This window comes from Harpia harpyja, chromosome 3, assembly GCF_026419915.1.
Source record: "Harpia harpyja isolate bHarHar1 chromosome 3, bHarHar1 primary haplotype, whole genome shotgun sequence".
Taxonomy (NCBI): domain Eukaryota; kingdom Metazoa; phylum Chordata; class Aves; order Accipitriformes; family Accipitridae; genus Harpia; species Harpia harpyja.
The window spans coordinates 5,228,214-5,250,088 of record NC_068942.1 but is presented as its reverse complement, the minus strand read 5'-3'; the positions used below and the strand labels follow the sequence as shown (position 1 = coordinate 5,250,088).

Sequence of the window (21,875 nt, the reverse complement as noted above, 5' to 3'; positions counted from 1 at the left end):
TGTCTGTATCTGTCAGACTGACATGTCCCATGAGCAGCACTTTGGCATCTACCTCAGAACCCCACCAAAATCCCCGTGAGCTACACAAAAGAGCCATACTGAACTGAACTAGAAAAATGTTCTCCAGAGAGGGTACCCAAACAAGCTTGTTGTCAAAGAAACAACGTCAATACAAGATCTACAACATCCATGTGGTCTGAATTTGTGCGAGTTATGTTATTTAACAAATATATTTTCAATTTTAAAATTTCTTATCTGAGTTAGACATTTACAGAAGGCATGTATTATATTTCTGATGAGATACTACTATTTTTATTAATACCTTACCTTGCACATTTAAGTGTCATTCTTTAAAAAGATGGCCAAGCTATGACTGTGGCAGCAGCTCACAAACAAAGCCAGCATTCTTTTAAGGCATCTCATTTCCAAAAAGCTCCAAAATTATGATTAGGTCCAATTCACTAACAAAAAAAGCTGAGAATTTGGTGTACAGTAACTAAATAACATGATCATTTTACAGTGACTTGGTAAAGGGAGGAACTGGCATCACAGCTACTGCAGTGCTGGGTGTTCAACAAAGTACAGAGGTGAATTTCAATATACAAGTTTTGTATTACACCTTACAAAAAGCAAACAATGCAATGATAGCAGTACTTTTGCTGGATGACAGCATGCAATAAAAACATGAAACTTCCCTCATTAAAAGACCAAATATAGTTTTCTTGACTGAGATTTATAAAGAGATTTATAATGTTAATAATGCCATAAGTAAATTATGAAACCCTTTGCAGTGGTAAAGAACTATCACTCCTCACTGTGGAGATACTCAATTAACTTTCAACTGAAGTATGTGACCCTAAATTTCCTGGGTCTGATATCAAAGGATAACAGAAAGCAGGCAGATTTATTGTATTAAAACTGAGTTGCTAACTTCAACCATATTATAACCAATTTTGCAGAAGAGCTAAACCTTATTTACAAAAATAAAAATAGAGCTCAATTTGAAACAAGGTGGTACATCACCTCCAAGGTCTTTTTGTCTCTGGTTTGCAGCATGTATCACAGCAGGGCTTACAGGGAATGAAAAAGCCAAACTAAACAAAAAAAACCCTCACCATGTCTGGTTTCCTGCTCAAAAGACAAGCACTAATCTATGCTACACAATTATTGTCAAAACTGGATCTGTAAGTGTTCAGAGTTAGGCTGAGCTTCTGTATTTTTGCCTGCAGTTTCCAAATCAGGGAAAGGCATATGCTGTAAGTAGCATCCACATATGAAGCCCGATGTTGGATGCTTGCACACTCAACGGTTCAGTCCTTTCACATCCAGTAAATCCTCCACTTCCCGGATGCACGAAACCTACTCCATATATGCACTGTGGTCTCATTTGTCACTTCCCAGCACAGGATAATATACATAACATAACCTGCAAGGTAGCATCCAGCTGCTACTCCTACCCAAACAAACAGAACAGGTTCTCAAAAATCACTTGGATAGTTTCCAGCCACAAAAAGAGGGAGGGGGAGAAAAAAAAGGTGGGGGTGTGTTTTAAAGGAAAGGTAAATACTTCAAATTATATAGGAATGATAAATTTTGGAGATGAACTTATATATGCTGGATTTTATTTGGAGAAAACAAATCCTCTAACCCACAAATGAACTTAAAAGGTTAGAAGAGACTTGAAAAACAGAAAAATTACTTCGATTCAAGCACTGCCAGAAGAAAGATGACATTGGCAAACACACATCATGCACTGTAAACTGAATACCAGCTGTGTAACAGAATTATCAAAACAATATATACTGAAACTGTAGTTTAAGAAACCCCTTGTACAAAACCAAATCATTCCAAGTCAAAAACCCATATGAAATGTGATCATCCACATTAGATATTTAGGGGGTTTTATGATGAAGAAAAAGAAACATTGCTGTAGCAAAAGTAACTCATCCAAAACAGCTCCCTGAACAAATCCCCATTTAAGTTCTTGTTTAAGAAAAGGCAGGCTGTAAGCAAGCGGCTCCCTTCGCTACCCCACTGAAGCGTGCCGCTTCCCAGATTCCTTCACCCTGTGGCTGCGCAGGTGGTCTCCCTGGCACACGGTTCCCTTCACGAGACAAAAAGATGTTGCCCATGTTTAATATATTACTGCTGTGAACAAGTTTAGAGGAGCAACTGCCTGTGTCAGAAGGCAGAAATGGGACCAATCACAACTTGTGAGCTGCTGAATGACGCCGGGAGTCCTGCCTCTGAAACTTTTGTTATTTTTTCCCCTCAGCGTACTTCAATTGTTCCCACAACTTGGTGACAGACTCGGACAAGTTGCCAGAGATCTACAGACGCTTCCCACAGCCCCGAGCAGGATCCTCTGTGCTTCACTAACAGTCACACCAGAGGTAAGAAACCTCTCTTTTATGCTTTTAATTCTTACAGCAGAGCACTGTAGCTGTGGTTTGTTACAAAACCTCCTCTACTCAAATTAACAGTTGGTTATAATTGTTTATCAAAAATATGGACATGGAGGCATTACAGCTCCGAGTCAGAAATATAATGCTATGGGGGACAACATATTTTAGCAACAATAAAGGCAAATGAGATTTTTCTACATGCTGGTGGGACACTAGCTGTCTTTGGGTAGATGATTTATACAGGTGGCATTACACTAGAAGGTGACAGTTTTTCATCATTTTCCTCAGACCTTTGTCTCTCCTTTTAAATTTAATACATTTGGTTTGGTTTTTGTTTTTTAATATAAAATCCACAAAGGGAGTAATTCACTTAAGTTTTGTAGAGACACTTTTGTTTCCCCAAAGCTGCCTACCCACAGCCCAGCAAAGGTAAAGCTCTTTCACCATTTAACTCAGAAAAGCATTTTTATGAGCTAACACATTGAGAGAGCAAACATTTTTTTGCTGTATGATGAAAAAGTACACTTAATTTAAAAATTTAAGCAGTTTATAGCAGTACTAGAACTGAAATCACATCATGTTATTCAACCTGCAGTTCAAGCTACAGAATTCATATAGCATTTTGGCTGTGAATTCCTTTAAAGGTTAATTTTCTCCTGCTGGTCATTGTAACTACCAAACTTGTGCTAGAACGCTTACAATAACAGGTAAATAATTTAGCTAGGATTTGTAACATCATGAACTGAATTTCAAATGCAGAAAGTAATCCATTTATTTCCAACTAAGGGAAGTACATACACACTGTACAACAAAATACAACCCCAGCTTTAAAATCACTGCAAACAAAAAAGCGTGCATCTTGAACAGAAATATGTCACATAAAGGACATTTAATATTTAGATATACAAATATTTTTAAAAGTAATATGATTCATGAATATGTAGGTCTCTAAAGAATTTCTTCTCCTTACAATCATGTCCGCTCCTTCCATCAATTCACACCTTACTACTTATGTCTACTTCAGGTTCTGCTTTCAGAAAAGACAGGCTTAATATAGACCTTAATTTCATGAGGCATGTTTTCCCTGTTACTGAACAGACACACCTAATTCCTTTTCCTATTACTGACTGGTAGGCATCAAGCAAAAATATAGGCAGGTGCTTGGGTTTGTGCTCAGCAGCCTTGTGCCAGTTTTGAATAGGCAAGTACTGGAAGTGTCCGGACATCTTGTTACTCCTAAGGCAAACAATCTGTTATGAAGTTCTCTAGAAGCTGTTTCCAGCAAGCAGAAGCGGCACTTCAGACCTCCCAGGGCCTTCAAACCAATGCATGCAATGAGCAAGAAGATTCTGAGATTTTTTCCAAGGCTAAAGTTACATAAAATGTCTTTTCAAGTGAAGAGAGAAGTTTGGGGTTATTCTACCATGCAGAGAATCTTTCTCTCCTAACACAAACGCTGCATACACGCACCTTTAAAAATACAGAGTTTATGCATACACACACAAATTGAACATACACATAGAAACTCAATTGGTGTAGGCAGCTCTTTACTGGAATGCATCCATAGCTACAGCGGGTTAGACGCCCATTCATCTGAATTCTATCCTGCCACAGAGTTAGATAATTTAAAGTAGATGACAGTGTGGCTCTGCTGTTAAGTTAAATCTAAAATTTCACACCAATAAAATCCCATGTCACAGACGTCCAAACCCTGAGTAACAACAGCTGACAGCCATGACAGAAGCATGTGCTACATAGCAGGTGATAAATGTTACAAATCAGATGTGAAATACTGCATTTAATTTACAGTAAGTAACAGTTTTCCACTTTTTTTTTGCCACTCATTTGTCAAGACAACTATGTTATTTGTATTTAGAGAGATTCAGATTTATGTGTATACCACATTTCTATTTTAATAAGCTGCATTTATTTCTCATCCTCTGAAGAGGTTAAGAATGTACTGTCTTCATTGTACAATATGAAACTCACCAAAATCAGTTTGTAATCAGATAGTGTAAAGGTGATTTTCACTGATTTTTTCAGACCATCAGCAAACAAAAATGTATGGGATACACCTCCACAGCTACAAGAGCAGCTTTTTATTTGCTTTAAGAATAACTTGATTTAGGAATAGAAAAAGTAGCCCAACTGGAGAAACAAAAAATCCCACAGGAAAGTAGTGTTATGTTCCCTAAACTACAAGACACTTTAAAACTAGAAGACTGCTTTTGCTTTCTAGAGATTGGTACATGGCTTAAGAGGACTTTCCTGGCATCAAGTTACTTCTCAAAAACTGAATTTACCTACTATATTCTTCTTTCAATCAATGCCATATCATGGTCCCCCGAGTTTCTAAAAAGGATAGAAACACAACATGCAACATCCCCTTCCATTTCTACCTTTTATACATGCTAGATGTATTACAATTTTTAGTTCAGTTCCAATTTCACTTATCCCATTTCCTATTATTAAGTAGTGATGTATGAACCATCAGAACCTAAAACCCAACTTGAAACAACAAGGTATTAGGTACTCAGTGCGCACAGTGGAGGAAGGAGTTCATTTCCTAAGAGAAAGTTACTACATAAAAGGCAAATCGTACCAACAGACGGGAAAAAGTATACCATTATTATATGTCTTATTTTGATTAGGGGAACTGATGAGTATGGAGGATGAAGCACCTGCCCAAGATCCCACTGCATGGTCCTGTAGCAGTTGCAGGGAATTTAACCCAGAGTTAAAAACTAACCCAAAGCATTAGCTCCCAGGCTACTCTAATGGACTAGCACACAGATATAAGTCCCAGTTACCCACAAGGTATGCGCATAACTTCCAAAAACCAAAATGCCAAGCCTGGTGTGTTCAACTATGCATCAGTGTAATTTCTTGATATCTACACATTTTGCATCATCATGGACTTGAAATACAGGTAAAGGCTCTTACTGATGATCTTGCTTCTAGAACTCTGAGAACATCAAAGCTAGTCAAAAGAAAGATTCTAAGAGGAATGAATTAAGAAGAGGTGGAGGAAAAAAAAAAAAGAATCTAAAGTGTGAGCCTTCCCCTATCCTCTCCCAAACACACGAAAAACATTGACACTTCAGTACAAAATAGACTTTAAAAAAGATTAAAAGGATAAAATGAGTTTGCTTTTCCTGTTACCAGCACTTCCCAAACTCTATGAGATGATTTGTTGCTTCTTACCCCATCCCAAGGAAATGTGTTCTGCATGTGATTGAAAAAATGACATCATATGCCACAAGTCAGTGTCTAGCTCTCTTCAATGACTTCATGTACTCCAGCTGCGGTCTTCTCTTTTCCCTTGCGCAACTCCTTGCTTTTTCTACACCCCCACTCTCTTCCTCTGCTCATTTTCTTCTACTTTCCTCCCTCAATTTGTCCTCTCCTGCACTATTGTCTGTATTCTTGTCTTCACCCATCCCAGTCTTTGTTTTCAACCTCCAGCCCTTTCTTTCCCATTTTATGCTTTCTTCTTAAAAAAAAAAAAAAATTAAAAAATCGATTTTCCTTTTTCTGCAGTCAAGCTGTTGAATTGGCTAATATCCTTAATACCCTTCTTCACTGACACAACTGCCTAGTGCAACTCTCAGACTAAAATCAGAATAAGCAATAGAATTCTGCACCCCTAGCCTAAGTAAATACAAAATTCAGCTGCTGGGGTAAATCCTAGCAAGTCACCTCCATACTATTTATTTTTTGTAAAAGAATGAAAATTAAAATTATGACATACCTTTATAAATCACTTCTGTACTTGAAAACCTGTAAGCAACTTCTGTTTTATCATTGGAAACTTAATTACTGAAGTAAATTGACAGCAGTGAGACCCTCTAGAGGTCTCCAGAGTTAAGTCAGACTGCATCCTTCTTCACTCCCTTCTCACCCCTCATCTTCCTCACACAAAAAAGGAGATTTTTCAGACTTGGAGATCCCAACTGCAGTTACTCCACACTGCCAGTGAGGAGCTATTTTACAGCAGGGTTCAAAAAAAATCAGTGCAACTTGGAATAAGACATATACATTAACATAGGACAGCCAGACAAGACGAAAAGCATGCCTACGCATCAACTGCAGCTGCTGTGCACAGGCAGAGCTTTAAAACTCCACAACATCTCCTCCTCTGGGGGCCACACAATCCACAGACAATGGTGACAAAGGGCTCCAGGTTCAGTTCAACTTGCAGCATTTAGTCCTGTATGCAGGGTTCTTCTTTGCTTTGGCACTATACACACAGATCTTTAAACTTACCTCCTCTGAACAGGCAGAGGATGCCTCCTCCTGCCTAGGAGTATCATACTCCTCACACAAACAGCTACAGGAACGTCTTAGGCCAGGTAGTTTTTGGTAACAGTTCTAAACATGTACTAGACCAAGGATCACATAACTTGATGGTACTTTTTGCATCACTATGTTTATGGCGATTAAGACATTTATTTTCAATGGTTGAAACTGAATTACTGGGTTTTGGGGACATCTCACCATTAAGATCCATGCAATAGACTGTTACGCAACATTACTTTTTAACAATGCCCTTTCGGGGCTTCACTTGGTCATATGGGACAGCAACAAATCAAATACGTCAAACGTCTGCTATTCCACTGATATCACTGCTGCATTTAGTAAACATATGACAGGAAACAGGCTGTGTCTAAAATTGCTGTGGCATTTCCAAAGGAGCCAAATTTATCCCGTGTGACTTCAATGAAAATGCAGTTGCACCAGGAACGAGCGTGGCCCACAGTTTTCACTTTGGTCACATACCTCCTCTCATTGTGAAGGACACCCAGGAACAAAGATAAAAATAACCTAATACAAATTAGGGAAACAGTCACATATCAGTGAAGAAGGAAGCAATAATTGTGATCTGTGACTCATTCTAGGGCACCAGGTGTAGGGGATCCCCTACATAGTAACATACAGGGTCAGCCACATCTCTTCCTACAGATTCACACTGCATAAGACAAGCCTTTCACATTCATTAGTAACACTGGATTAAACACACAACTGCATAGCAATGCAGTCAACAGTTTCTCTTGCGCAGTACGCAGTCTTGTCACACATAAGTAACACTTTTCAACTTCAAAAAAAACGTCAAATATAGTTTGCCCTGTTGCTGCACTTTCAAGAAGTGGTGTGTGCATGCATAATACTTCTTAACATTGACCTAAAACACCGTCAGGGGACTAAACAGCAGAGAACAGCTACTATTTGTGGCAATGACCAGCCTTCATTTCAGTGCAATTATTTTTCAGGCTGTCCATTTTGACCTTGATAGCCACCCATATGCAGCTGTGTTACTGAATCTGTTTCTCTTTATGCACACTTTAGGTGGGTGACAGCACCATGGAGGATTAACAAGCAAGGTATGTGTTTATTAGTTAAAGCCATGCACTTGTAAAGCCAAACTTGTTGAAATACAGACACAGAATTTACTTCCTTTGCTTACAAGAAAATTTCTCCTGCAGGCAGGCTTGGTAGGTAAAACAACATATAAGTGTTTCAAAAATTTCCAAAACTGTATGAGCTTTTAAATGAAGAAAACCAAGTTACTCTATTTTGACCTTTCCTCATCCCTTCTCTACACCATTTTCTAGCTGTAAAAGGCATACATTTTAACTTACGCTACCTTCCTTTTTTCAAGATCCTTTTGTATCGCCTGTCTAGTCATGTATGTCCAAACAGTTAATGCTGACTCAACTCAACTGAGCCTTCTGACCTACCGCCTGCTCCCTCGGCAACATCCCTCACGCTTTCCTAAGGGAAGAATATCTTTTTTTTCCCTCCCAGAGAGATGTCACCATCCCCCCTTCACCTGTGTTGGCCTTGCATCTGCGATGCCCAACCAGCTAATACTGCTTTTTGCGGAAGCGCTTCAAAGCCCCTTGAGTCATGCAAGTGAAACACATGCAACGACACAGCAGCGCAGGTGCTAGCATGTGTGCAGTTAAATCTAAAGCCATACACAGAAATGGACTTAGTGTGCGTATACGCAGGTAAAAACTCATGCTGTTCCAATCCTTCTGAGGACCCCAAGAAAAACAGCAGCCACGAAGAAGACAGATATCTTGCTGTAGCAGGTCGCACACGGCCCAAAGACCACAGGTTGCATGCACCCTGCATTAAAAAAATGACGTTAACAAGTTGCGATGAAGTCATCTGCAGGAAATACTGTTCTCTGTGCAGCGTCTGTTGCACAAGCTGGTTATGCAAACTTTTCTGTACTGGTGTAAATCCATTAGTGGTTCATCTCCTGTGCCTTGTCTGGAAGGGGATAAACAGCCTAATGCACCCCAGCCTGTACTGGGCTGGGAGAACAAATGTGCCTTCAGCCAGGTCACTTGAGAATTCCTGTGCACGTCTTGCTTTTACTGCACTTGGGGCAGACAGTTATCAGCAAGGGCTAAGCAGAATATACTTGGCAAGCAGTTTAACTGCTTAAATAGATGAAAACAGGTACAGCATAAAGTCAAACAAAGCTGAAAAATTATAGTCACTATGAAAGTAAGTGATATACATGCTTTATTTTATTCCTCATAGTAGTCCTCTGCCTTTGCACCTACATTTTTTAACACATTGTTCTACATGTATTTAAAAAAAAAAGTCTTTAGTCCTTACTCTGTTTCGTCTGTTGAGAAATATATTACTAAAATTCCCTATAACAGTGATACATCAGCTTTTAATTACGCACCATAAAGAATTTTTACTTGGAATGGAAATGCTTCAACAAGATTTCTTTTCCTGCCTTCCAGAATAAGGTAATGGTAAGTCAGATTATCTGCCTGGGTCAGTAACAGGCAGCAGTAATATCCAGATCTCATGGCTGAAAGGTCTGTGACTCTAGTCATACCATCAGGCTTTCACGTGTGCTTAAACAAATAAAGGGGGGTTAGGGGGTGGAAATCAGCCATGACCTTTTCCCAGACTGTAAAGGATAGAGAGATTAGGATCTAAAGCAATGATGGGGGTAAAACCCACATATCCACAATTTCCATTTTACAATTCCTCGCCACTGCTAAGAAGCAGGTGCTTGGTAGCCTTCAGGAGGAGAAGCACAATACAGCACAAACCTAAACTTGAAAAACGAAATTTTAAAAATCCTGTTTTAAAAGTAAAGACACTGTAAAGGCAATCTATTTACTTCGGGCTTTTTAGAACTTTAAAACAATCACCATTTGCACTCATCAAAACACTTTACTTCTGCATTTCTAACTCTTCACTTTCCTGCTTTCCCAGCTCCACAAAGGCTGTCTAAAACAAAAAGAGAAGATAATAGGCACTTTGCACTGTTCCTGACAACTTCTCTTCTTTCCTGCACTCCTAAAACCTCTGATTTGTGCCCTCTGCTTTCTTGTTGCCATGGAGAAGGTCCAATACATAACCCGCTCTGCTCTGAGGAGAGCCTCAACTATTGAGGTCAACCCACAAGCACGCCAAAGGCTCCAAGAGCTGTTTGTGAATTTCTGCCTGATTTTAATTTGCCTCTTGCTGATCTGTATCATTGTGATGCTCCTCTGAAGCTCCAGCACTTCTCTGCACTGTCCTCTAGGAAAGTGACCCCAGAGGGAAGAGACACCTGCACCTGCAACTCCCAATGCAAGGATCCTCTCGTGAGAGGGGCTAGCACTTGGACTAGAGCTGTATGCCAACCATCGCACTATTCTCTTACTACCTGCTACATGTATTAAAAACACACTTCTTCTGTGCAGAACAGTGTTTAGAGCCTGTTGTTACAAAGCTGTGCATGACCTAACTTGTCTGTCTCAGTCAAGAGATGTCTTTTCTGAATGGGGTAAAGTACTGGCTCTTCATGGAGTTGGTAAGTTCCTCAGTGTTTTAGCTAGATCACACAAACAGCAACATCACTTTTTGGGGGCCTGATTGTTTTTAGGTTTCTCTGAAAATCCTTAAGCCCTTGGAGGGGTTCCAAATTTGGCCCGCATCTGCCCAAAGAAGAGCCACTGGCACAGAGCCCTCAATACATCCTAGGAAAATTTCTGCTCTGCTTACTTCAAGATGCTGCATCTCTGCATTATCAACTGAAGGCATTCGGATCGTTTTAGTGGTTTTTAAGGGAATATGGGAATAAATTGAAAGTCTCTTATAGCCCAGAAATAAAAACTATTTCTTTTCTCCTCATATAAGGGATCTTTTTTATATATATATATATATATATATATATACACACATACACACACACACACATACACACACACACACACACAACTCAGATCTGGGAGGGGGAAGCAACCTCATTTACAGTATTTTTCACTAGATACATCCTTAGAGAGCTAAGTGACATCTGGAAAGTTTTTTCACTATGTTGCAGAAAAAAGAATGACACTACCACAGTGGTATCAAAGATAGAATTTTCTACAGTCTTTAACCGACATGACAATTGGCACAATTCAGAAATAACTCTTGAGTTCTTAATATCTGGCTTCAGACAACTTTATTATGGCCTGCTATAATTTATGTAATAATTTCCTGAGTTTAAAACTACAGAAAACTTGGTACTTGCCAATGTCACACAAGGTGGCTTGTATCTGTGGTGGTAAAGAGAAAGGTCTAGGTCACCCTTACTGCTGTGATTGAAGTGTATCATAGAAGTACAAATAACATCACCACCTTCAACTGCAAATGCCTGTTAAGAGAATGAGCAAGTATTTTCCTAAAATAAATGATACATTAAAAAAAAAAATTATAAACAATTATGCACAGGAGGGAAAGCATTGCAGATATATCTTTTCAACATGTAAACCACAGTCTATACACATAAAAGATGGAGTTTCTACTCCAGCAGTTGTCAGTAACAGGACTGAGCAGTGTTGCTGGTATTAAGCTAAATTCCTAGAAACTTTACACAGTTTTCAAATTTAAAGAAAGCTCAAGAATCAGTAGACAGAGGTCAAACAGACATCCTTTTTTTTTAAACAGGCATCTTTCTATACCACTCTATGTAAGCACTCCTATTGATGAATACAGAAAATCAAAACAAGTTTATCTTAATCTTGTATTCTGCCTTTAAGACTTAATACTCCATGAGCAGACGTTGACAATGAACAGTTGAGCAGGAAGGGAAGAAATCTTTGAAAAAACTCTGTATTCAATGGAATGCAAGCAAGTCCAGTGGCGATGCACTCACTGCCTATCTGGCAAATAGATATGCTAAGACCAGACCTCTTGAGATAAGGTTAATCACTAAAGGGAATTAGTTAGCTACTGTATGAGGATGAGGGCAAGCACTGATGAGATCGGCAACACACACCCCCACCTGCAAGTTAGTATATGAATATTACCGATTTGAACTGTCAGTGTAAATCTCAATTTCCATTTCATGCATTCTGACCACTCTCACAAATGCATGAGATTTTATTAAGTGTACTTTCTTTCCCCATTAATCCTTCTTCTTAAGAAAAGCCACAAACACAGTGCACTTTGGGGGCGGGGGGGACAGGAAATAGAAAAATCTAAAGTTGCTTTCTTCTCTTTTTAAAACTGTATTTTTGTGATGGATAGGGTTTCCAGTTTTAGTTTGCTTTGGAGGAGTTTCAAGAGACTTCAATTGGAAATAGACAACAATTTTACAGTACTGTAAACTTCCTGAAGAAAAAAAGGTGTCAGGAGCAAAGTATCAACACATGCATTGTGAGGACACATTGGGATTGTAGATTTCACAAGCCAGTAATATACAGAAGTCGAAGTAAAGCATTGCTAAAAAAAAATAAAAACCCCACCCCTCCTCATAAAAAACAAACGCACCACTTTCTTCTTATGTACCTGAAAAGCCATTATTTATTTAAAAACAATAAACAAGAACAAAAACAAAGTATAAATAAACTGGAAGGCCTACTGTTATTTTAAAGCAATGCAGATAAATTGCATGTACTGTATGGTTCATTTGTGTCTTAGGATTCTGCTGATCAGAAAATCTGCTACCATCCTCTATATAACTAAATGTCAACTGAACCCAGGGATTAAAAAAATAAAACCCTTTGTACATAGTACAATCTTTTTTGTATACTTATGTGGGCTTTAACACTAACAGCTACTGTATTTTTATTTATTAAAATGACTGCTTGAAAAAATATTAATGCATAAAATATTTACATACATTTCCGTTTAGAAAGAAGCATCCATTCTATCCTCTACTTATTAAAGGTATGTGAAAAAGAGCTAGTCATCACACAGCTTTCTAATTCTTTATACCTCTATTTATTCTGTTTTGGTTTTCAACAGTAATCTTGCCTATTTTGTGATGTCCAGATCACTTTACACATACTTAATTTACACTCACGAACTAGTGCACATATGTGATCCTAATGAATTTCTGAAAGCGTAGTCAGAAAGTTGACTACTTTTATGAGCTGTAATAAAAATTTCAAAACACAGCATGTAGCTTGGATTAAGTTTTCAATTCTCTGGTCCGCTTCACCCAAGGCTATGCCTTTTTGCTAAGTTCATCATACACACTGATGGTGAACAAAGACAGCTAAACAGGCTATTACTCTTCCTCCAAAAAAACAAATGACAAACTTCCATAGCAATTTTACACTGGGAAATAGCTTAATCAGGAGCAAGAATATGCTGGTTTTAAACATGTGCCTCCTCAGCCAGCTCTTCAGCAAAAATTGATATATCTACCCATTTTTCTCTAGGTGAAGACACGACCCATTTCAGAATTGAAATTTTGCTCTGATCAAGACTAGTCAGTAAGGCACTTTAGAGGGCAGCAGGTACTTGCATTTATTAACTTTTCTGCATCAGTTTAGCAACAACTGCCCTTGCTAGCAAAACTGAACCACTTGGTGGAAAGACAACTGTAAAATAGGCTTAAACAAAATCTTTCACAAAACATTTACTCCCCCTAACAAATAACTTTTATGTGAGTTTTGCTACAACTACACACAGAACAATTATCGTGTCAGACATATACACCCATGCTGAGATGTTCTTTACTTATATCCTCTCGGCTGAAATTAGAGCAGAGTATTCTTGTTCCTACCTGGAAGCATACTAATACACTATAGATTACAGACCAGATACCTGCATCTGTATGGTTATTAATAGTGTCTGTCAGAATACAATTAGAAAATATTTGTGAAGTCCTACAAGATCCATAGATATCTTTTATTTAACAACAAATGTAGTCCTTTTAGCTTTGACCTAGATGTTAAAAACTGGGGGGGGGGGGGGGGGATAAATCCGTTTTGGTTATGGAAGGAGGTGAGTGAACACCTCTTGTTCATTGCAAGGATTAAAAACAGAACAACTTATTTATAAGGATTCCTTTAAAAACTGATGCTCATGTCAGTAAGAACCCTAGTAATTTAAATTATTTAAAACAGGCCCTAGATTTATTGTAATATCTGACAGTTAGTTTAGTGGAACTGATTGCTTTATAAGCCCGTGCTTGTTTGGGGTTTTTTTTTTTTTTTAAGATAAAAATATGTCAAAAGTGTATTTTTGTATAAAATATAAAACTATAAAACACTGCCCTCTTGTGATCTTCCCTAAAAACTTAGCTGGTTATTAACAGGAAGTTCTGGCAATATTTCACTGGTAGGGCTAAGTGGTCCTATTTGTTTCTTTCATTTATATATATATTTTTTTTTTCTATATATAGAAACACAACTGCTAAGTTATTAATACTATCTTAAAATAAGCTATTGTGTATGTGCTGTTAAAAGCACTAAGGATGCATCCTCTGCCAGCCCAATCTAGATTCTTAATAAGGCATTTGCAAAGCTGCAATGAATCCTACACAGCACACTGCTGGCAAAATGCTAACTACCGCACTGCACGATGCCAAACTCTAGAAGGGTAGGAAATACTCCTATTAACAGAGGTACAATTTGCCCAGATGAGAAAGTTTTAGAAGATTTCTGTAGATGCAAAAAGAAAAGTAAATTTTCAACAGTCTACTGCTGGAACAGAACAAGTCTTGAGAGTGGCCATTCTTTTAAAAATCAAATGGGCCTGAAAAGTACCATACACGTTAAAAAAACATAAATAACTAAAGAGCCAAACTGTATAAAATTCAAGTCCTTTCTCCATTAATTAGTTCTTCAGGAGTTCTTCAGTAGTAAAATGAAAGCTACCATTAACTTTTTTTTTTTTTTTTTTTTTAATTCTTTTTAAGGTATTTGGAAAAAAAGGCTTGCAGGAGCATCCAGATTCCTTGGGGGGGGGGGAGGGGGGGGAAGATTCTAGTTATTGTAAACAAACTTTTTTTTTCTTAAGTGGCAGAAACTAAAAACAGGTAAACAGCTGAGGACACAATGAAATTCATGTGAATCTACATTGCTTGCTACTGAAGGAGCAACACAAAGCTGCAATCAAGAGTCTGCTGCAAGCACAAGAGGGCAGACTGACGCACATTATGGATCTTGCCAACAACAGAGGTCTCAACCTGCTACTCAATTTTCTGCTCATTGTCTTGGTTCTGGTGCTCGCATTTATCCTTGTGAAGCTGATGTGAACCTCTCTGAGGCTCTGCTTCCTTCTCAAATCTCGTTTCAAGGGGTTTGCAGTAATAATGTAGACACTTCAAGCTATCTGAATATAAATATGCAAAGACTGCAGAGAAATATCTGACAGTTAGAGAACGTGTTCACATACCTATATTATCAGAAAACAATCCTAAAAGCTGTGCACAATTCTCTACCTGCCATTGAGTAAAGAAAGCATCTAGAGCCTTGCTGAGTACATGAAGAAATGCAAGTATGCATCAGCAGTTACTGTAGTTTTCCCACTGCTACAGCTGACTTGTATTTAAAGATCTACAAAACATCTGCAGCCTTCAAGGAACATCATTTCTGCAAAAGGGGACAGCAGAAATCAAATTTTTAAAATGAGATTTCCGGAGAACACGTACTTCATGGGAAATGACATGGATAGAGCAGGAAGGCAGAACAAAACACCAACAATGGCCTGACAGCGTGCATCAAATTACCTGTGGAGAGCAAAAGCACAGATGCTGTAGATGGAAACAAGGATATCCATGAAAAGCAGCTTGCAGCAGTTGAGAGAGGATAAGTTTAAATATGAAAACATAATTATATAGTTATACCTTTTTTGACCACCTATGGCTCACAGCAACACCTTAAAAGCCAGAAGCCATTAGTGTTATCCAGCAGTATCAAAAAAAGAAGCTGTCAAAACAACCGAAGACAGACGACCACTAACAAAGGTTATCATAACTCTGCCTAGGAAGCCCTTAACGCTGACACGTACACGAGCGGTAGGTGCATCTGCACAATCGCAGGAAGTGTGCTACTGCCTCAATAAGCCACGTTTACCACTTAGGCACAGGTCAAGTGTGCAGCGTGGGAGCCCTCCAGCCGTATTTGACACACCACTTGTTACTTGCCAGTGCAATCATCCAGTCCACAGCTTGTCCTCACTTTAAGCATGCAACATAAGCTTCTTACAGGACCTTCTTCTACGGCCCTTTACAGGATGATGTACTTTCCCCACAGGTCACTGGGAAGGACAGTGACCAAGAGCTCACTTCTTGCTGGAATTATTTGCCCAGAAGGTAGCTCTACGTACCTGAGATACGCTGGGAAAGAAGGTGGCCTGAAGTAGATTTCATACATTACAATGGGGCCAACCAGCTTGCTCTTAGCATCTCTCTTTCCCAAGTACAACGTGGGGACAAAGTGCACCAACACTGTACAGTAAACTGAGTGCCATACATGCACGTATTAATAGTCTTGGGCACGCATGCAAAAGAGGCAGATGTTGCTCATAGAGTGGGGGAAATCCCAGCTTCCAGCTTTCTATTGACAACAGCACATCCCTGATTCAGCACATACACTGTTGATTCAGCACTTCTCACAAGTGCCACGTATATTACAGAGCTAACCTACTCACATGTTCTCACCCAGGATTTCCAGATGATTACTGTTGTTGTGGTGTGGTTCAGTTATCTGGAAGAGACCCATCTAAATTGGATCTACAAAAATACTTTTCACAGGAAAAGGCAGTATGCCTAGCGAAACAGAAAGTTTCTAAGTCCTACCATTAACAGGCATCCACGTTCCACTCTGTGCTGCCTGCTCCAAAAGCTTAGGCAGCATTAGCTAAGGCAGCACGGATAGTTAAAATGAAAGCTTTTCTCTCACCTGCTCTGAAATATGTACAACAAACATTTAAAATAGCTTCTGCAAACTACATATCTATAGCTTTATGTTGATATAGTAATATCAATTCCTGTCTGTTTGCATTTAAAGCAGAAAACTTTGCACAGCTACATCACTGTAAGCACTTTATCACTTACTTTGATAATCTCAAAATATTCTGCTTTTAAAAAAAAAAAAAATCTGTAAATTTATATACAAGGGATATATATTGTAACAGTTACATAGTTACGTATCATCTTGGAGGATTTCTGCTGATGCTTGACATAGATGGCTCAAAGCATACCAAAACCACAAAAAAGGATATGAAGCCCAGTCTAGTCTAAAGAAGAATAAAAATGGTTTTCCCAACAAAATGACTATTCACTGATACACCGCTCGGGACTGTACAAAGCTTATTGTCTGTATGCTCTTCTGCATATTCAAAAGTTTCCCTATCTTACGGAAACCAATGTGACCGTTTAATAGCTAAAATTAGATAAATGAGTTAGCCCTGACAAAAAATAAAAATCATACATTCCTTTTTAATAAAAGGAGAAAGATGAGTCTACTGCCACCAACAATCATGTATTTCTAGATCCAGAATTACATACAAAGGAAGACTATAAGAAACTCTACCATTAGCATGTAGAAACAACCCCAAGAAACAACCCCAGCAGCCTCCTCTCAGCCATTAACGAAAATTACAGAATCTTCAACAAATGTTGAAATATGCTGCTGAAACTGAAACATGCATCTTCCCGAGATGACATACAAAATTGGCAAAGTTATCAGTTAACCAATGCCAAGTCTCTTTTTGCAATCAAGCATGGTCCAAGTTTGGTTTCCCATCGTCTGCTAGTGCTTACTCCAGACTGAGCCCACATATGCACTATAACAAACGGAATCCCAGTTGTTGGACTACCAACTTCACAGCAAAAGGAATAGAATATAAAAGCTTAATTGTGGCTCACACTGAAGGAGTCCACTCTGCTAACTAAAGGTGATACCTCTTCATGTTAAAAAGTTTTATCTTGCTAAAGAGTATCATTTCATCAAAATGTGACGCAGGAAAAATGTTGATATTAATAGTTTTTAGTTTTCTGATCTGCCAGGATCATAAGAAAAATGAGCTTTGAGTTGACATTTAAGAATAAAGTTTTCTGTGCCAACAATATTATTTGAAGAATGTTATAACTTTTTCTTTTAATTAAAGTTTTACAACTTTTGTTCACCAATGTTTAGGTATGCATGCAGTTTACTTTCTTCCTTCTCTATTTTGAAATGAAGATGGTTGTAGTATCTCTAAATTTCTCAATGCATTAAAATTTAACTTCCATTAACTTTTATATACATGGTATGAACAAGGCAGTGTTTTCCTCATTAAAGAAAAAACAGTAAGCCAGATACATTAAAGGAAAGATGCACTGAAGCATTTTCCATCTATTACCTCTGCTATATTCTGACACAGTTAGCACACCATGAAGAAATCATACAGATGTCGCATACACTGGAAAAAACAGAGATTAATCCTGTGATGCCTACAACATTGTATAGAGCTAAGAAGCAGATATGTGACCTTTGAAACCTTCCTTCTTATTGTATTATCTCCCACAATTTTAAAGGCATGCTTTCATTTTAAACCCAGTTTCTGGACTAGCAAACAGGATGTACCTAGAGGCATTCAGATAATCAGATAGAATAGGATCAGTCTTTAAGAAGTGCCTTTACATGAAAGCATACAGCCTTTTTATCCAGATTTATATGGCCTCCCAGTTCAGTAAGTGGGAACCGCTGTTGCGTATTATAAGCAATTTTTCCCTTAACACAGGCTTAATCACACGCTTCCTTACTTTGGGGGTTAAAAAGAAAAAAAAGGTATTACAATGGTCATGTCTGCTGAAAGATCAGCTGTACATTGAAAATAATTAAGTGTATGTTGAAATATAAATACCGCATGGAAATTATTTTCGTTGAAGTACTGTTAAAATATCTTCCTTGGAAATGTCTAGGGGAATGTTTATCTTCAAAAAGCATACATTAAATAGTACACATTGGCTAGAGAAAAGAATCTTCACATACAACTCCATGATGTTGCACAATAACCATAGACCAGATCCTCCTTGGAGATTTATTTCCAAAATGTACAAACATCACACCCGCAGCTGAACAGTGCACTTTCTCTGAAGACGTGTTCTGTTGATCCACAGCATCTTTTCTGCAGTTGTGAACCTGACCATGTCCTGGAAGATAACCTCAACATAGCTGTAGGTCTTCTACCCAACACTCTGAGCTTCCCTTACAATGCACAGTACATATTTTATCTTAAAAATCATGGTTTACAATTGGAATGGAAGAGCCACATTATAGGCTTTTTAATTTGGGGAGCAAATTGTAATAAAAAAAACAACAGGTAGATGCTGAGTTCAGTCAAATTTAGACTATTAAGGAGGCAGAGAATCTTAATTTGAGAGTAATTAACCTTGGAACAGCTTTTAAGGGCTGTAATACATTATCCTTTACTTAAACTTAAATTGAAAGCTTGTCTGATTTCATAAGAATAAACTCCAATTCATAGTTTTGGGGGGTAAACTGTCTATACTAGTCTGTGAGGGCATAAAAATTTATTTGCAGACTGTATTATTAAATCCAACAGCTGTTCCTGAACGACCAGTCCCCAAAATCAACTCAGAAAATTGCTGCAGTCTATTCTCACTTCATTACTGATGGTTGCCCTCTACAGTCTCTCCTTTTACCAGCCTACCTTAAAGATACACAAAGCTGCTCTAGATTGTCAGTTAAATGCAAAGTTCATTTAGTTTTCTGTTCATGGCAATGGTAGTTTTAAGTAAAATGATGATAAACTGTAATTTTTTCAGTCCTTAAAAACCACTGCATCTCCATCAGCATACATACTTATTAAAAGCAAAATAGCAAAAATAATCCCCACTAAGAGGAAAAGAAAAATAAAGATGTTTCTGTAGAGGTATGGCTTTTCTCCCTTTTACGAATCATCAGCTTCCTCTAGCAAAATCGTATGCTTTCTGCTCTCTCTCTTTCCTAGGTATATATTCCACTTAGGATTACAGTTTTCTTGGTTTCTCAGAAGTAGCAGCGTATCAGTTCCCAGGTGCACATATGGCGATCCTTTGAAAAAACCCATAGCACAATTATGCTGAGGTTTCTTCAACAAACAGGTGTCAAGACAGGAGAACCATTCTCCTTTCATCTCTTCTGGCATCCCTCCTCCTCACAGCTGTAACTTCTGGGCAGAAAGACAGGGCAGGCTGGGAGGGCCAGCAGAGGATGCCTGTAAGAGCCCAAAGGCTCACTGCTCTCGCACACGCTTTAACTTTCTGTTTCTCTGGGTCCTATTCCACCACCACATCTTCTCACTTGAAGAAATGGAACAGATCGCATTTCAAGGCCCATCAACACAACTCCAAATCAGACCCAATGAAAGCGCTTTCCAAGGCCACCAGGAACCTCCTCCGCACCCTTGTGCCCTTAATTACTGTCAGACTCTCTGTGCCACTCTTGCAAGCAAGTGGGAAGTCAGGGTAAGGAGAGCAAACGCCGCAGCTTCAGGGACTTCCCCTGTTTCCCAGGGCTAACCAGACAGCGGATAGGATTATTGCTTCCTAAGCCAGGGGCTAGATGGATCCTCCGACATATAAATCAATACCGATACAGATATAAAAATAACAGGAGCAAGAAAAAAAAAAACAAAACAACAACAAAAAAAACAGGTTTAGGCAAAACTTCACCCTATAATCTTATGATCTCAAAAACCTGCAAAGGTGCAGCACCATTTTATGCATTCAGCCAAAAAGATAACTAATGCTTGTGCTCCCTCTGTTGGCTCTGCCCTCAAAACACAGCGTGGCATCGACGCCTGCATGAACACAAGTTTTTGAATAACCATAATAATACATACATCTATTTCAAACATGAAACTTTGCCTTCGTACAAAAAGGAGACGCTGTATTTAATGACAATCAGAGTGAGAAAACACTTACGAGACATGAAAAACAGAGGCTGGGAGTTGTTTTGACCTCAACAAAAGTAAGAGTTTCTAAAACACCCATCCTAAACAAAGTGTTGTGAAAGGTACGTAAAAGATGATAAAGAGACATATACCTAAATGAAGGAACGAAGTAAATAAAGCTTACTCTGAATATATATTTAAATCCAAAAGGAGAACCACCAGGCACAGGAATCTGCACGCAAACCTCACGGACAGCACTGCTGACAGCTGCAGCCGGCCGCACATCTCACAGGGGCTCAGAAGACGCGAATGGCGGGATGGACTGAGCTCCTCCACGGTGCCCTGCTGTCGCCTCCCAAACCCCTCACGGGCTCCTCGATGCCACCGGTGCCTGCCAGCAGCCCAGAGCCCGGCTGGCAGTGCCCACGACCCAGCCTCAGTAGCGAGCTGGTTCCTGGCACTTTGGCTCTGAGAGGACCCCGTCAGCCTCTGCTCTCTAACCTGGGTAATTTCTCGCCATCAAAATCTTCAAAAAGTATAGAGAAAGATGAAGGTTTCCACAGTAATAAGGGTAGTGTAAAGGGTGGCTACCTGCAACAATGTCAGGTTTTTAGAGAGACCCTTAAGGATTACTATTGGTTTGACCATACTAATTGGCTTCAATTTTTTTAAGCTTAAAAAAAAAAAATCCAGACTACCGTTAAGAGCTAAATTGGATCTTGAGAGTCATTAAACTTGTCAGTCTTTCCTTGAATATACAATGCAAGAAACAAAAAAATTTGAGCACAACACTTTGAAAATTACTTAATATATCTTCAGGCTGGAGAAAACAGGGAATTTGCACATACAGCTAGATTATATCTGCTCAGATAACATCTTAGCCTTAAAATGCCTTTCAGGAAAATTTACATATTGTAATCTGCTTGGGATTTTTTTGGCAAGCCAAGTTTACCTACATAGGTAAACCTGGACTTTTAGATTTTTAATACTGCCTTCCTTCACAAGCTATCTTTTCCCATTAGGGGAAGAGCTGGAAACACAGATTGTGACTTATCACATTAGAATAGATTATCTGTCTCTTAAAACCATGCGTTCGACATTTTCTATATGAAAATACTTCAAGTATGACACATAAAGCCCACATTTTATTTTATTTAAATAAAACATATTAATTGACTACTATTAGTTGATTCTAGTTGATTTAATTAGTTAAAAAATAAGCAGTAATAACAAACTGAATTCCGTTTAAGTGCTAGGCATAGTGAGACTGAGTATTCATCCATACAGTACGCAGGAGTCATTCTTATTTTGCTGAATGCATAAATGCAGCCTTCTTAGTAAACC

General features: G+C 38.6%; 2 protein-coding genes across 3 annotated transcripts in view; one reads left to right on the top strand and one right to left on the bottom strand.

The window, feature by feature from the left end:
- Positions 1 to 21,875, bottom strand: part of CEP85L (centrosomal protein 85 like) — a 122,589-nt gene that overhangs the window by 51,563 nt on the left and 49,151 nt on the right. The gene's annotated exons all lie outside the window — the stretch shown is intronic.
- PLN (phospholamban) lies at positions 2,149 to 10,131 on the top strand. The gene is made up of 3 exons (XM_052781228.1): positions 2,149 to 2,393; positions 7,752 to 7,786; positions 9,657 to 10,131. Exon 3 carries the CDS (start codon positions 9,780 to 9,782, stop codon positions 9,936 to 9,938), a length of 159 nt encoding a protein of 52 aa, XP_052637188.1. The 5' UTR covers positions 2,149 to 2,393; positions 7,752 to 7,786; positions 9,657 to 9,779; the 3' UTR covers positions 9,939 to 10,131.

Coding starts and splice junctions, on each gene's coding strand:
- PLN (XM_052781228.1), top strand. CDS start 9,780: ATGGAGAAGGTCCAATACATAACCCGCTCTGCTCTGAGGAGAGCCTCA.